Below are 16,927 nucleotides of genomic sequence, written 5' to 3' on the forward strand. Positions count from 1 at the left end.
CCCATGCATGCTTCACTGTGTGTTTTTGCTCACATCTGTGTATAAATGATCAGACATACTGTCCCTCATTGACTAAATCACTACGCTTTGCGTCACTGTTTGGCAAGACTCATCTTTTACCCCTGGATTCCTTGGCACACATCCATATTTATGCTGTTCACTCACAGTCCCGGGCTTGAAGCACAAAAATATTTATCCAGTTCCACCGTGATTATTGTTTGTGCACGGCACTGTCAGAGGTGCTACAGTGCCTCTTTTTTTTTTTTTTTTTTAATCATTCAGATTGTTTGCCCAAAGCTCACAGCTATCAACGTAGTGACAAACATGTTCAGACACACACATACACACACACTCTTTTCTTAATAACTTCAGTGATTTATTTTTGAATTATACTTCGGTGTGTTTATAAGCTGCTACATGTGTGTGTATTTTAACAGACTGTAAAATGTATACAATTTATTTAGGCGCAGTATGAAGCGCAAGGCCACCTTCACGTGTCCCTTTAACGGCAGTTGCACCATCACCAAGGACAACAGGCGCCACTGCCAGGCATGCAGGCTCAAACGCTGTGTGGACATTGGCATGATGAAAGAGTGTAAGTATGACAGGTGACCCATATGTCTTCAGAGCAACACTCTTAACGCTACACCTAGTGATTTAGGGCATGTAGCTAAATGTGGAGTAACTCTTTTGGGTTAGATGCGGTGTGCTTGCAATAAATGATCATGTTAGATTGTACAAAGCATTATGTTATGTAAGTTTCTAAGTTTCTGTGTTTGTGGTTGCCCAGCACTGTTGAACGTGGATCAAAACTATGTCCTGGACTCATCCAACACCACCCTCCCACTTACACAAATTAGACAGTGATATACTGCGTATAAATTACATTTAGTCCACAGTTCTTGTTTCTTTTTTTGTATGGATAGTAAGATTTACACAACTGCTGCTTGTAGATTTGGGGGCCTACTGTCCCTTGTATATATTATGTAATATTTGGACTGAGGTCAAGTATCTCTGGGTCTTTGCCCCCATTAGCATGTTGACATGTTCTGTTTGAACGAGTGGAGCCTCCCCACATTGTATGGAGTAAGTATACTCCATCTGAAGTTTAAACACCTGCTGTTATGTACAATCTAGTGAGGCCTCTTCTTTCCTCACAGTCTTGTTTATTTTCACGGTCTGCAAATAGCAGGTACATTCTTTTTTTCTTGTTTTCTCCTGATATATCCGGATATTGTCCCCAGGCCTCTTTTAAGCAAAGGCCTCTCTCACTTCCAGCTGAATGTTCTTTCCCCTCAGTGTTTCTGGGAACACCACAAGAGCAGTGGCACCGACACTGCGATTTACTGTACGCGGAGAGGAGCCAGTGGCGTTGCTGTTGCAAAAACAGCAGCATGTTGTTGAGACCCAGCTCTCTCTCTCTCTCTCTCTCTCTCTCTCTCTCTCTCTCCGGCTCTCGCTCCCTCTCTCTCTCTCTGTGAGCTAATTCAGTGGTTACAACAACAAGGAGCGAACAGAACAAAGACAATGCGTTCACTTGTTCATTGCAGCAGGGGTCTCCATATGGACCGTCCCCTCCCATTCTCTTCCTCCAGAGAATAACAACCCCCCCACCACCACCCAACACCACATTGACATAGCTGTCATCACAATGTAAAACACAAGTACACCACCTGTTTTTTTGCTTATGTGAAAACTGTGTTCTCCAAGCATGTTTTTTTTTTTTAAAGTTGTATTTTCCCATGTGTGTTTACAGTTCTAACACTCTCGTTCCCTCTTTGTCTCATTATAATTGCACCCTCAGTCATTCTGACAGATGAGGAAGTGCAGAGGAAGAAGGACCTGATTCAACGGAGGAAGGATGAGGAAGCGCAGCGTGAAGCAGAGAAGGAGGCGCGGCGGCCCCGGCTCAGTGAGGAACAGAGTCAGGTCATCGCCACGCTGGTGGAGGCGCACCACAAAACATATGACGACTCCTACTCTGACTTCTGCCGCTTCAGGGTTTGTGTCTTTATATAGTTATCCAGATTTATTTCTATTTACAAATTTCATGGGACTTAATAACAAAATAGAAGTACAGCTGATATTGTTGCGATACAGTTTCAGCTCTGTTAGAGCAATATTAGCAATTATACTGCTTACAGCCAATCCCAATATACTCCTTGCCCCTGCAACTTAGCCTCACCCCTTGGTTTTGTGCGTACACTTGTAGGGGTAGGGTGTCTGGATCCTTGCTGGGATAGAGGGGTTCGGTCGATGTGTCAGGGCTACATGGCCCTCTAATACAGTTCCCTCAGGGGCACACATCAGTGTTGTGAGAAATCAATGGAAAGATGGCAACAAAAGACACCAACAAATGTATTTATTGAATTAATAAAGATTTTAAAATTTTAAAATTACAAAAGGATCGTCCCGTCTGTTTACATGAATGCCTGCATCGTCAACTACTGATGATGTTTCAGGGTCTTGAAGGGTTGTTCTATTTCTTAGGGGGAGATTTGACCTACTACCCCTTGTAATCTTGTTCTGAAGGGCAAGATGGAACTCGAAAACAAGGGGTAGGGTTAATAACTTAAAAATGGGATTGGGCCTTAGACTGGCAGTTTGTCACTTTCACAGGGGTATTTACCTTATCAGCACACTCACACCACATCAGTGTTGTTTACGCACATCGGAATTTCCCTCTGCTTCAGTTTTGTCCCACTGCCCATCAACAACAGTTATGTTTTGTAATGTTTACGTACAAAAGCCAGTGGCCCATTTTTCCTCCGAAACTGTGTGTGATCATCCGAAACACCTCTATATTTTCAGTCATCTAACCTGTAGTGGTGCTGACTATTCTATATCAGATTTCCATCTCAGCCATGCTCAAGTTGAGTAACTCCATCCCATTGTTTCAGCAGATATTTAACAAAACTGTACATTCTGTATTTTTCAGAATTCTGAACACAAATTGACCAGCTGTGTGTGAGATTGTGAAACGCTTTTATTTTAATGCATAAATGTAAAATATTCCAAGATCACATGAAATGGTTTTTATTTTTGGTGACTGGACTTACTTGAAAATCCTCCAGTGTCTTTATGTGTGTCCTTTTCTCCTGCCCAGCCTCCTGTGCGCGAGGGCCCAGTGACGCGTAGCGCCAGTAGAGCTGCCTCTCTCCACTCTCTCTCTGATGCGTCCTCTGACTCCTTCAGTCACTCTCCAGGTAAGAGACACGGTGTGGAGACTTTCCTCAAAATGAGGTGATAACAGTGACTGTTCAAGGTTACAGAAAAAACAGTTTGTCCTGCACATTCCTGTCATAGGAATCATCTAGAAACAAATTTTACTTAAAGAAGGAAGGATAAGTGTCACCTCGCTGGAATTATAACTGACTTGTTAAAGGAAACCAACTTAACCTTCACTAGAAAGTAATACTATCTCACACAACAGGTTTCGAGAGAATATTGTCATGAAAGTTAAGGGTATACTTTTTTTTTTTACTTCACTGTTTTTAAAGGTTAGTTTGGATTCACAATCTAACTGATTGAGGCAGTGGTAGACCAGCAACTCCTGTGTTCTGTGCAGTAAAACTACTTATTCCACTAACGATTGATAACTGCCTCATACAACCCCACTTCAGAAAGTCCAAACTATCCCTTTAAGACAGCCGTGTTTTCCAGTTCAGCTGTTTGCTGCTGGCGCATCTGTTATGCTGCTTTCTGAGAATCCAGCGGAAATTCTGTGAATAACCTGCTTCTCCCCCCAGACACCTGACTCCTACTAGTAAACATCAGTTCATTAATGCATCCGTCACTAATGGAGTGAACACAGCGAGGGACACGGTCACGTGGCTTACCGCCAACACTCAGCGGAGACAAATGACTCAAAACAACCCCGGCCAGCTCTGCATGCTTCACATGTTGTCGTAGCTGTCATCCAAGCTTTCATCTCACTCCTACTGACCTGACACTCGTGTATTTTCAGATGATCCTTTCCATCAACAAGCCCTCTCTGTTCCATGATTTCTCTCTGTCCTCTCAGCACAGAGCGTGTCTATTCACGGAAGAATAGTGTGACATTGTGATGCTTTGTGTAAGAATGCTTTTCTCTCCCCTCTTTAATACGGTCTCCTTTCTTCCCCCCCTTTTTTCTCTTCTTGCCTCCTCTCTGTTCTGCTGTCTTCATCCTGCTCATTGCAGAGTCAGTAGACACCAAAATGAACTTCAACAACCTGCTGATGATGTACCACGAGCAGGGCAGCAGCCCTGACTCCAGCGAGGAGGAGGTCTCCAGCTTCTCCATGCTGCCCCACCTGGCTGACCTGGTCTCCTATAGTATCCAGAAAGTTATTGGCTTTGCCAAGATGATCCCTGGGTTCAGGTGTGTGTCTGTGTCTGTCTGCTCTGTGTGCGCGTGCGTGTAGCCAGAAAAAAACATGCCTTATCAACAGAATTTGACTCCAAGGCTGACGAAAAAGATTGATTGTGTTTACATGGACATGAATAACCCATTTATGAGGCTTATTCCTGGATATAGTCAGATTCTGGATATGGTGTTTACATGAGAATAGAAAAATGGGGTTATTCATATTCCCGGTATACACGTAAAATACTAGTTACTCTGTTACTGATTACTGCACTCTATATGGGCAGGCGCCTGTGATGTTTATAAAAACAACCCAGCCTACTGTGCATTTACTACCACTTGACAACTTTGCTGTGAATTTCCTCTCCGTCATTTGGCCAAAGTTGCGCCTGCAGAGGCAGTCGGCAGTTCTCAATAACTGGGGCAAGGTGTAATACACATCACTATTCCGGTGGGGTTTTCTTTGTAGTACTCCAAGCAGCATAAGAAGATAATGTGTATCTGGGTTTCTGAAAACAGGATGTGGTGTTTGCATGCTCAAACACATTAATAGGATACTTTTAAAACACAGTTATAAACCAGTTATTCATGTCTGTGTAAACACACTTACTGTCTTATCAAATTCACAGTTACAATACAAGATGGCAAGAAAATCTGTTCGTTAACAGAAATAATTAGTCTCTGATAATGTCATGCTGCTATTTCAGTCTCAGGCTGTGCTGTTTTGGATATCACTGTTACATAGAGGTGTTTACATGTCGTCGAGTGACTCTTTACCCAATTGTGCATCAAAGACTTTGTACACCTACTTGTTTTTCTGCCCCATTAGTCGATATTGTGCCACAGTGATGGCTATGGTCTAAAGGCCACAGATTACTGATACTGTATATAACAGATAGCTGACACATTGTGGAAAATCTTTTTATGTTGGGTTGTTCCTTCACTGCATGAGGTTATACATTTGCCACAGTTATGTTGTGAGTGTGAAGTTCAGCCCTTTGTGTGACAATCACCTACTAACACAGTGTGTTAGTAGGTGATTGTCTAACCTTTAGAGGAAGACATTCTTAATGTACATGGCAGCGACCTGTCTGTCTCGCATGCACACCCTGAGATTGTCTATCTGATGATCACACATTTTTGAAGAACATGTGATTGACCGATCGCAGGAAGCTGTACTTCTGTGTTAGAGGTTGAATGGCCCAAGGTCGATTCTTAAGAGGTACGAGGGAGAATGCAATATCTTAACCTGGAATATGCATACGTGTGGAAAACACAAGCCAGCACATTATTTGTGACTGTAAAGGCAAAATCACAATGGCTGGCCGAGGCCTTTTCATTGTGCCTTCCTCACATGGCTACTGCCGCCTTTCAGTGTGTTTGTCTCTCAGTGTGTTGACAGGGACAGAACACTCACTGTCTCGGGGGGGTCACCCCAAAGTCGAGGCTAAAACAAGTCGGGGCCTGTATTTCCTGAAAGTTGTCGTTCCCGTTTGCAGCGAGTGATGGACGTGCTCGGATTACCTTTGGAATGTTTGTCCACTTATGATCTGCTCCCTAAAGCCCTGAAAAATACCCCAGACCTCCCCTGAAGAAATGCAGGGATCAGCTTATGTCTCCTGCTAGTTCAGTAGTGTCATTCTATAAACATTTAAAAAACTTCATAACATTACTAGATGCAGGATTTTAGCATGACAGCCATGACGCTTAAAACAGCATGACTTTGATTTTATCAAATGAATTTTCTGTACAGTGAGACCCACTACGGCAGGAGGAAGCAAACAGAGAGAAATATTTTAGATGTTTTGTCATCCTGCAGAGCATCTATCTGATAAACTTGGAAGACTTTGACTGACCTTAAACCTGTTGTCAGTAAACCACTGATAAGCAAAATCCTCTGAGATGTACCATACAGCTGACATATTGCAGATATGTTGTTAACCTTTTGCTGGATCACTTTGCTGTAAAATTAAACATGACCAGCACCGCACGATTAAGGTTATCTGAGGACTATTAGTTTAATAATTTGCTATTTGTGGTTCACTAACTTAGCAGGTAACATCTCCTCTCCCTGCAGGGAGCTGACTGCAGAGGACCAGATTGCTCTGCTCAAGTCCAGCGCCATCGAGGTGATCATGCTGCGCTCAAATCAGAGCTTCAACCTGGAAGACATGTCCTGGAGCTGCGGTGGGCCTGACTTTAAATACCAGATCAGCGATGTCACCAAAGGTCAGTGTAAACCCTGCCACGTGTACAGTCTGCAGTGAAGACAAGCTAATGCTCAGGACTATGCATATGCACGCTCGTCAACTCATTTTCTTCAGCTGATAGTTGAAGAAAAGAAGCACTTGTTACACATCAACTCTTCTATTCAGAGCGCGACAGAAGCAGCCTGGAGTTAAGGAAGTGACCGGATCATTAGTGTGGGAGTACAGAAAGGTTACTGGCAGTCGCCTGTGTGCACGCCCATAGGAAAAGGACGCTAATACACGTTTTTCTGCTAAACCAGTCTAACATATCCGCAGAGGCCCCTGTGGGCAAGGCTTTCATTTGCCTTTCAAACAAGACTCCTCTCTCAGGGATCAACCAAAGAATGTCACTCCTGACCTGCTCACCACACAAAACAACCACTGTCTGGACGAGGAGAAGCTGCTCTGTTGTGCTCTTCTTAAAATATCCCTGAGGAGTTGACATGAACATAAACGGAATGCAGATGTTTTCTCATACAGTAATCGGTAGTATACAAACATGTTAAAACAAAGTTCAAATTAATTCTGCCTCTTGTTTCATAGTGGCAGCTCGTTAGTAAGATTTTGAATGCAACATTGCAGTTATAGTTACTGCTGTACATCATTAAAATGTCCGATACCTGAGTTTCTATTCAATCAAAGTGACATTTTTTAATACTTTTTCCAGAAAAAAGTTGTTAAACTCAACTTTACAATCCACCAGTCATTAATATTGTGTTAACATAAACAGATGTCCCAGACCGTTTCTTAGTGAGACACAGTATAAAGTAAGTAATTATCCAACTTCAATTGATTTATTAATTACAAGGATTAATTTATCTGAAATAGGGATGCACTGAAATTCTGGGCAGATATTATTTGTGTTTTTGTTTTGTTTTTTTGGCTCTTTTGTGCCAGGGAAACTAAGAAATCTTCATTATGAAGAATAACTTAACTGTTTTTCAATGATGCAGACTTTAAATGACCACAAATTCAGTCAGACACATTTATGAAACAGCCTTTAATATAACCTTCTTTCACATGAAAACCATCTTTTAAAAACTGCATGAAAAGCCTTTTTAATATATATAATAAACCCTAATTCCCTCTCTTAATATCTTTTTTATATTGTCGTGAAAACATCTGTAAATCTCTCCTTTAAACAGCTGTATTTATTCAGTTTTCTCACCCTAAACTAAACTTTGCAAGATTGCATTTGAACACATCATGGTAACATAATTTATCTTCTTTAGATGTGAGTCTCACCCCCGACCGCTAACAGCTAACGATAAATATCTCTCCTCCTGCCGAGTTTTACACGGATTTGTTAGCATTATCAGGGAAACAATAAGATACGTTCCCTGATGCGTTGATAGTGACTTTCCTGCGTCCTTTTGTCCTGACAGCGTCCCAGGGAAGATCCCTGTCTGTCCCAAACAGATTTCGGATGTCTCTGGGACGTCATGATCTGTTCATCTGCACAAAATTGTTGCGACACAACAGAAAAACCTAGGTCACTGCCAGTCAACAAGTTGAATATCGGCCAATACTGATGTTTGGCTAATTAATCATTGTATCCCTAATCTAAAAAATAATTTGATGCTAACATATTTAATGCTAGAGGCACAATTTAGTCTGTGCTCAGAAAGCGTTCAGGCTCAGTACACAGCCCCTGCCATAGAAATAGGAAATGGAGGTGTAGTCATATTAATCAATGAAACCTTTTGATCAGTATTTTGTATGGCTTCTCATTTATGCATCTCCATAAACACACACACACACACACCCCCAGAGATGGCATATACACCGATCAAATTCAAATTTTCTAATTAAAAGAAATTCTCAGCCGGCAGTTTTCCGTTAAAATAAACGTGGGAACACACAGCATTCAAGAAAAAAACTCCTCACCAGAGATGATTCTAACAGGCAAAATGAAATATTAATAAGTTAGCGGGATGGTAACGTTCCCTGGGGGGCCTCTCTTCTGTGATATAGTGTGGAGCTGATTCTATGTGCTGCACAGACAGTAATGATGTGCTGCGTCCTCTTTAGCGGGCCACACTCTGGAGCTGCTGGAGCCACTGGTGAAGTTCCAGGTGGGCTTGAAGAAGCTCAACCTGCGGGAGGAGGAACATGTGCTGCTGATGGCCATCTGCTTGCTTTCTCCAGGTACCGTGGGTCTGACTGCGGAGGAGGGAACATATAGAGGGTCATGATGAATTGTTTATGAGTGATCTTCTTTGCTTTTTTTTTATTCCAGTAGAGAATGTATTCATTACAGCTTTAGTTTTGGCACAAGATCAACTTAAATATTTTATTGATATGTATATTTTGGAGATTATCCGAAGCATTGTTTGCATCTGTCAGTCAACATAAATCACATTGACGTGCAGATCACTCGAAGAGTTTCGTGTCTCTCACGAGCATTAGCCTTTATTTGAATGCACACTCGCGTATGGTATGCATTCACCGTAGATGCAGTGCATGTATTATACATGTATAGTTATGCAAGCAGGCGTGTGTAACTGAGTGGATATTTGCATTCCTGTGTGTATACAAGGCACCTCATTATTCATTGGATGTGCTCCCCTGATCTAAAATTAGCAAGCCACCTGACCAGAACAGTAGAAGTAAACACAAAGATCGTGCACGTTGATGGTAATTTACCACCGGACTGATTGTTCTGTGAGATAAGTGTTACCCTGTAGTAAACACTCGCACTGTAATCCTTACTTTTCCAAAACATTTCAGATGTAACAGCTAATCTTGGTTGCCTTTTAGCTGTGTAACAGCTATAAATATCTTAAGACTCTCCCCTCCCCTCCTGCAGACCGCCCAGGTGTGCAGGATCACGCACGGATCGAAGCCCTCCAGGACCGGCTGTCAGAGACCCTGCAGGCCTACATCCAGCTCCACCACCCAGGAGGACGGCTGCTCTACGCCAAGATGATCCAGAAGCTGGCCGACCTCCGCAGCCTCAACGAGGAGCACTCCAAACAGTACCGCTCACTGTCCTTCCAGCCAGAGCACAGCATGCAGCTCACCCCGCTGGTGTTGGAGGTGTTCGGCAGTGAAGTGTCCTAGAACCTCTGAGCCTCGGTGGCGGAGAGGAAGCTGGAGACAAGACCCCCACCTGGGGGTAAAAATGGAGGGAGGGAGCTGAGGATGTGCTGGATGGACTAAATGGAGGTGTTGGGTATGAAGCAAGTGGAAGAGAAAAAGTTTGTGTTTTAAGTGTGTGCGAATGTGCGTGTATGTGTGTGTGTGTGTGTGTGTGTGTGTGTATAAGTGTGTTGTCTCGTCTAAAGAAGTCTATCTTGGCATACAGACCAAGGTTGTATGGAGAGAAAGCAGATGTTAGGAGACGCAGTAAAGAAGGAAACGTCATTTAATACAAATTGAGCTACACATACAACTTCTGCCTATATACAGTGTTTTTGTCTGTATTTAAATCAACAAACCGCTGCTTCAAATGCCTGGACATTTTGTGTGTGTACGTGACGTACACACACCCACACAACAAACACACTCAGTTATTCATTTAGCCATTCAGTTGAGCTACCTCTTTGTTTTACTGGGGTTGTTTTACATCACCTACGTGAAACAGTAACTTTTACACAGAACAATTTAGATACAGTACGGAGGACATTTCAGTTCATCGGTGCAAACGCAGTGCCTGCACATTACCTTTTGAGTTTTTGGTGTTCCAGAACTTTTTTTTATTTTGTTGTTCATCTGCTTCTCTCCAAGGCAGCGTATGTATATGACTATGTATACAATTCAAACACATGCCTTTCGCCTTTCACCAAAGGTATGGTCAACTACTTTCTCAAAAAGCTTCCAGTACCTAAAAATAACCGCGCTGCTCCACAGCTCGTTTCACGTGTGCAGCCTCTCAACATGCTAGCAAGTTGTCTGACTAGCCTCACAGCCTATGAAGAAAACTTTCGTTATTTAGGTTTATACTGCAGAGTACAGAGCATAGTCTGTAATTTAGTAAGGTTTTGATAGGACTTTGGGGTGCCTGGTTTTGAGGTGAGAATTAGCCACTAAATGTGTTAGCTACTTTTACACTGCTAACTTGTCAATCAGAACGAGCCTGCATTATGGCTTGTTGCTCTCTTTTGAAATTGTTTTTCCTTCTTCTTGGCTTTTGTTTAATTGTTTCCCTGTAAATAGTTAATTACTACCACATGTATCCTAAGCACTGTTATACCACCACCTTTTACTCAAGCCTATGTATTGATATACAGTATATGTTATCACAGATTTTAAAGGGCTAAGATGCCAAATCTAACTGGAATAGTAAATCGAGGCCAAAGCAAGGGGCCTGTCTTGTTAATATATAGCTGCGTACCATACTTGGAATTGGCATATATACTGATGTAATTGCAATGGATGTTTGTTTTGTTTTATACGTCATTTCACCTCTAAAAACAATTCCATGAATTGTTCCTCCTCAGTATACAGTGAGCTCGGTGGGCGGAGAGCTTGGGAAGCTGCTTCAGACCTCCACAGATATCACACCCCTTTCGTTTCTGACAGGGAAGTGGATTTTCTAGAATGTCTGAGGGCCTGGCTGTGGCGGCGGTGTGCACCTCTACACCCAGGCCCTCCTGTTTGATGATGTATGCTGCGCAGCCCTCTAGTGGCTGCATCGTGTAAATACCAGGTATATATATATATAAATATATAATATGTCCGCCGCTGTACATAGGGCTACATAGATATTTCTCCAGGCTAATTTTTCCAGAAATATATATATGCAAATACAATATTGACCCTTTTTTTGTTTTGTTTTTGATTCATTATCACTACGTTCTGAGACACTATGCTCTTTTGTTTTGACTTTGATCATGTTTTTATTGGTAAGAATGAGTTAGAAAATGGCTTAAACAGGGATTGCTTGTGTATTTGACTCAGTCAAATTATTATTTGTTTAGTGGTGGGTTGATGTATTTGCCTAATTTCCAAGGTTCATTTTCAGACAGAGGACAAGCTAAACATACTGTGCTGCTCTCTAATATAAGCCATATAGATCACTAAGCTAGTTATACACCTGATACATTACAGTGCATCAAAAGGATGACTCCAGAGCCTTGGATATCCTCATTATATAATCGTCTAAACTCATATGCTATGTATCCACGGCTCTTGGAAGATAAGCTTGTATATGATAGGAACTCATATGCCTTCTCTCTGCTGTCAGTCATCTTTGGCTTATGCTTCATCAGACAGCATCTAATGGCTTATAAACCAAACTGCCAAGAGAATTTCAACGCTTAGGTTTAGAGGCCAGTAATGTATGGCTTGCTGCATGTTGGATTATGGTAAAATTATATGAGATGACGTGTTTGTTTGTTTTTTTAATATCAAGACAATTCCCCAAAGAAGTGTAAAATCAAATTTTTGCAGCTGAGTTCACTTAAAGCATAAAAGAAGTCATTTGCAGAGATGACACAAGTCTCGTACTTTTCTTGTCTTCGATTTGCTGTGTGACAGAAGACATCGGTTTAAATGGTTCCTGTGATTGGCCATACGGGCCTCCTGTGTCAGACCGAGAGCAGGCCGGAGTTACTCTGTGATCTTTGAGGAAAATGGTGAGAGAGAGAGCATGTGTTTGTCGTCGAGCTGGACGTGTTCTCACAGTTGCGCTGTGAGAAGTTGTTGTTGCTTTAATTTGTTCCACCCACGTGGTTTTTAAACCTACCGTAGAATTTTAAAGGTCCAGTGTGTAGGATTTAGGGGGATATATCGGCAGAAACTGAATATTATATGATAACCTTTTCCTTTTTTGTCATAAGTCAACTGAAAATAAGAATCATTGTGTCTTTTTGGTATCCTGTAATGAGTCCTTTATATCTACATAGGGAGTGGGTCCTCTTCCATGAAATGTTGCACCGCCATGTGTCTACAGTAGCCCAGAATGGACAAACCAAACATCGGCTCTAGATAGGTCCATTCACTTTTTCACATTGGCCACCGTAGTTTGCCGCCCCTTCATAATGAGCTGAACAGCACCGTAAAAAAACCCTGATTTTTAACGTGAAACTGCTTTTTTCAGTGTTTTTACCGGTTTAAATCACCTGGTCTGTTTTTTTTCTTGGGGGATAGGGAGAGAAGACTTCTGCAGGATAATTTTGCTCACGGTAAAAACCTCCTGAACAATGAACGCTGATAAAAATTCCTACTTGGGAGTTCATTCTCGGAACATTGGAGAAGTTTCAGCAGGTTGCAATCTGCAGTCCTCACCACTAGATGCCACTAAATCCTACACACTGCTCCTTTAACTCCATTCTCCGTCACTGTGGCTTTATTCCGACTCTTCATCAGTCACTGTGACACTCTGCAAGCTGGCAGTTGGGGCTGGACGTGGAGATGATCTGCGTAGCAGAGATAGTGAAATCGTTTTTGGATGTTTGCATATTGATGTAATCATGATAAGTTGGGTTTTCTTCATGAAAACCATTGGGATTATGTAGTGTGTATATACAGTATAATTCCATGTGCCCCACAAATCTCCCTACCGTGACTGAACTTTAAGGAGTTGAGGCTCGAGTGTCTTTAGGCAGTACCACTCATATGTATAGTATGTCAGTTTGATGAGGGGTATGATGTGCTTGGTTACTGAACACTGACTTTTGAAGTTTTTGAAAAGTCTCCACGTTGATTTTCTCTGAATACATACTTCCGTATGTAGATATGGGTTTTGATTTAGTTCTATATTGTTTTTGAGATAGAGATGCAGTGTTGATTTGTGTATGTTCAATACAGCGGGAGGTTTGGTGAACAAGTAAGTGCCACGGGGAGAGTTCCCTCCACACAAGAACAGGGTAAAAGAGGAGTTGCTCTTGGGGATTTGACAAACCAAACAGGAAGAGTCTTGTGGATGTATCATATCGCCGTTATTTGAACAAGTAGATTTCAGTCAGTACCGCATAGCATCAGGGGAATTCTTACTTATCATAAGCAGGGAAACCCCCTTTTTCCATTTTATGACTAAATATGTGATTAAATGCTGTTTATGGGACCTTTTTCCCCATTTAATTCCCCACCCAACATACTGTACATAATATGCAAATACACTTCAATGTAAATATGGTGCATCCCCAGAGTCTTCCGGTTTGGTTTTACCACAGTAGGCTGCTCAGAATCCGTAAGTTTTTAACTCTGCATTGCGGTTGTTGAAAATACTGGAACTTGGAGAAAAAAAAACCATGCGTCAATGGAAATCCGCCTCGAATTAGATGGCTCCATCTTTGGTGAGATTTCCTCGAGATTGGCAACATAACATAGTAACAATGCCTGCAATATACAACTCATGGTACACTATCACCAGCAAGCTTTACAGTTTATCATGTTAGTAGTGAAGTTTTTTGTATAACTGTTGCCATTACAAATCCTGTCTGTAAAAACATGTATGATACCATTCATAGAAAACAGTCGGCCATCTCCCACACAAAGGCTTTCAAGTCTTTTATTTTATTTTATTTTTTTAATTTTTTTTTTGTTCCTCCCATTAGGACAGGGATTGTAATGGAATCAACTTAATTTAGTTCTTACAAAAAGGAGTGTCCACAATGGATGTACACCATAATCTACCTAAAAAACCTACCTCTTTTAGCTCAGATTTTGCTTTAGCATTAAGCATTTGCCTCTGTTTTTACTTTTGTAATATTTGTATTCATGTTGGTATTTATTGCTGTCTAATGAGTCATACTTCAATGATTACCTCAGAGATATCTCACAGATTTGGGAGAGTCCAGCTAATGAAGTCATTCATATATATTTTTTTTTTCTTGTACAGTTTTTTTTTTTTCTTCTCAGACTCAGCATTGCCTTTTTTTAACGCACAAAATACCAGGAGTGTTTTTAATATAGTGCCTGCACTCTGACCAACAAGGCTCAGACTGGCTAGGGTGAGGCTGCATTTACTCCACATTCTTATCCACATCTTTGTCCCTTTGGATGTGTGGGTGATTTTCAGCCACTGATGCAATTAATCCGGTTGCCATGTGGCTGATATCTACCTTATCTTAATAGTTCCTCAGGGCAAACTGAGGAGAACTTTGTGGAGTTAATCCAGCTGTAAAGAAGGAACAACCTGAAAGACTTTGTGGCAGTAGGAGAAGCGGGAGGTGTGTTTGCGCTCCACTTGGTACTGTTAGCATGGTCTTTGCTCTGTAGTACGCCATCCTTACCTTGTCCCTCTTATTTGCCCCGCCATCCCCTTCATACCCTCCCCGTGTCTTCACCTCTCCTTCTGTCCTAAAGTCTACTCCCGCACCTTCATCATTCCCTGCCGATGTTTGGTCTAACAAGGGAATTAGGAGAAGTGAAATCCTCAGTATCCATGCAATGCTGCTTTTATCTCGAGCATCACCAAGTTGTGCGCTTCTGACACCACACAACGCAGGCATCATCCAAAATGCCGCCCCCACCCCCAAGCGGCGCCTCGTTGGATTGTGTCTTGAAACGCACGCAACTTAGTGGTGCTCATTGGGAAAAAAAATAAAAATCCTTTCAGATCGTAGTATCATATTAACAGAGCAACTACTCACTTTGGTGAATTTAAACCAAGTTTATTTTGTATTCATGTCAAACTGCTTCAGGTAAACACTGAATGAAATAAGAGAGTTTTTATTGATCAGTGAATACTGAGGAACAATGTCGCCATGGTCACATCTACCCTGAGCTGTGTGCCATAACGTGTCCCTTTTAATGCAGGGGAGGGTGTTAATGAAGCTGGCTTCAGATGTTCCCCAGCTTAATTCCAACCAGAAGGTTGCCTGAGTGTGAGATTGGCCTCCTACTTAGTACTTATTCAGCCATGTGTATTGATCTTCTATGAGGAGTAAATTTGAATTTGGCATTGAATTGTCACCCTGCATTGTGAAACCCAAATCATGCCACATTGAATTAAAAAATTGCCTGAACCAACAAAAAGCACTTAATGTAATGTTTGTAACACATGCATACTGATGAATCTATTAGCCATAAACTGCCTGTGTAGGTCAGCATGATATGGCTCCAATTAGCAAAATAAAGTTAGGTCACCTAAATTTTAATGTAATTGCAATTCATCTTTTGTCTCTTTTTTTTTTTTCAAAGATCTTTTTTCTATTATAAATTGGTGTTTATGTAATGTTATTTTTGTCAGATGTTTTGCAAATCAAAAATAAACAGTTGTACATAGCAGTGGGCTTCTGTGTGATTCCTATACATTATCACTCTATCACTTTAATGCACTATGAACAGAGCTTATTGTCTTTTAACAGATATTTAGAAACAAGTATATATTGTTCAAAGAAATGATGCACCAACTTCACACAAGAACATTTCCAAGTGCACCCATGGTACCAGTTACAGGGGATTTATGACAAAGTGTGCTGTAGCATGTCGATTCCTCCCTGGGCAGAGCCATGTTAACACTTTCTGAAGGCGTCTCAACTTTTTGTGATGAAATGGGACAAAGCGTTTGACTCCCACTAGACCACTGGTTCTCAACATTTTGTGTCATGGACCTCTAAATTGATACACATCACGTCATGGACCCCCATTTGATAAGATTTGCTTCAGGGAGCTTCATCTTCATCAAAGACTTCAAATGTTAAAAATGATTCAGACCAGAAATCTAGAGATTTCAACTACAGTTGGGCAGATAATCATGGAGGAAGTGAAACCTGAGATCAGAATAAACACTCATATAACTCTTACTCACAGTTGGCTCACTTGTGAATTAAACCGTGAAAATGAACCACTCCCATATTTCTCCCTCCATTTTTAGACCTCCCTCAAGGACCCCTGGTTTAAAACTGTTGCACTAGACGGTGTAGCAACAGTAAGTAGAAAAAAACACAACAAAAATAAAAATAAAAATGAGAGGGTACCACACCCATAAAGGAATATCCATCCATCCATCCATCCATCAATTTTCATCCGCTTATCTGGGGCCGGATCGTGGGGGCAGCAGACGAGCAAAGCACCCCAGACATCCTTCTCCCCAGCAATGCTTTCCAGCTCCTCCTGGGGGACCCCAAGGCGTTCCCAGGCCTGATGAGATATGTAATCCCTCCAGCGTGTTCTGGGTCTACCCCGTGGCCTCCTACCAGTGGGACGTGCCCAGAACACCTCCAGTGGGAGGCGCCCAGGAGGCATCCTGATCAGATGCCCGAACCACCTCGACTGATCCCTTTAGATGCGAACAAGCAGCAGCTCTATTCTGAGCTCCCTCCACTGGTCCGAGCTCCTCACCCTATCTTTAAGGCTGAGCCCAGCCACCCCACGGAGGAAACTCATTTCAGCTGCTTGTATCCGTGACCTCATTCTTTTGGTCACTACCCAGAGCTCA

General features: G+C 41.9%; 1 protein-coding gene across 2 annotated transcripts in view; it reads left to right on the plus strand.

Annotated features, from left to right (window-relative positions):
* LOC126385688 (vitamin D3 receptor B) overlaps positions 1 to 15,772 on the plus strand; it is a 33,637-nt gene extending 17,865 nt beyond the window's left edge. For both annotated transcript variants that reach the window (XM_050037558.1, XM_050037557.1), the window contains exons 4-10: positions 465 to 595; positions 1,805 to 2,001; positions 3,107 to 3,206; positions 4,183 to 4,363; positions 6,426 to 6,577; positions 8,629 to 8,745; positions 9,407 to 15,772. In XM_050037558.1, coding sequence (XP_049893515.1) covers positions 465 to 595; positions 1,805 to 2,001; positions 3,107 to 3,206; positions 4,183 to 4,363; positions 6,426 to 6,577; positions 8,629 to 8,745; positions 9,407 to 9,660 — 1,132 coding nt within the window. In that variant the 3' untranslated portion in view covers positions 9,661 to 15,772. The remainder of the gene's footprint in view (positions 1 to 464; positions 596 to 1,804; positions 2,002 to 3,106; positions 3,207 to 4,182; positions 4,364 to 6,425; positions 6,578 to 8,628; positions 8,746 to 9,406) is intronic.
* Positions 15,773 to 16,927: the final 1,155 nt, after the last annotated feature.

This window comes from Epinephelus moara, chromosome 24, assembly GCF_006386435.1.
Source record: "Epinephelus moara isolate mb chromosome 24, YSFRI_EMoa_1.0, whole genome shotgun sequence".
Taxonomy (NCBI): Eukaryota; Metazoa; Chordata; class Actinopteri; order Perciformes; family Serranidae; genus Epinephelus; species Epinephelus moara.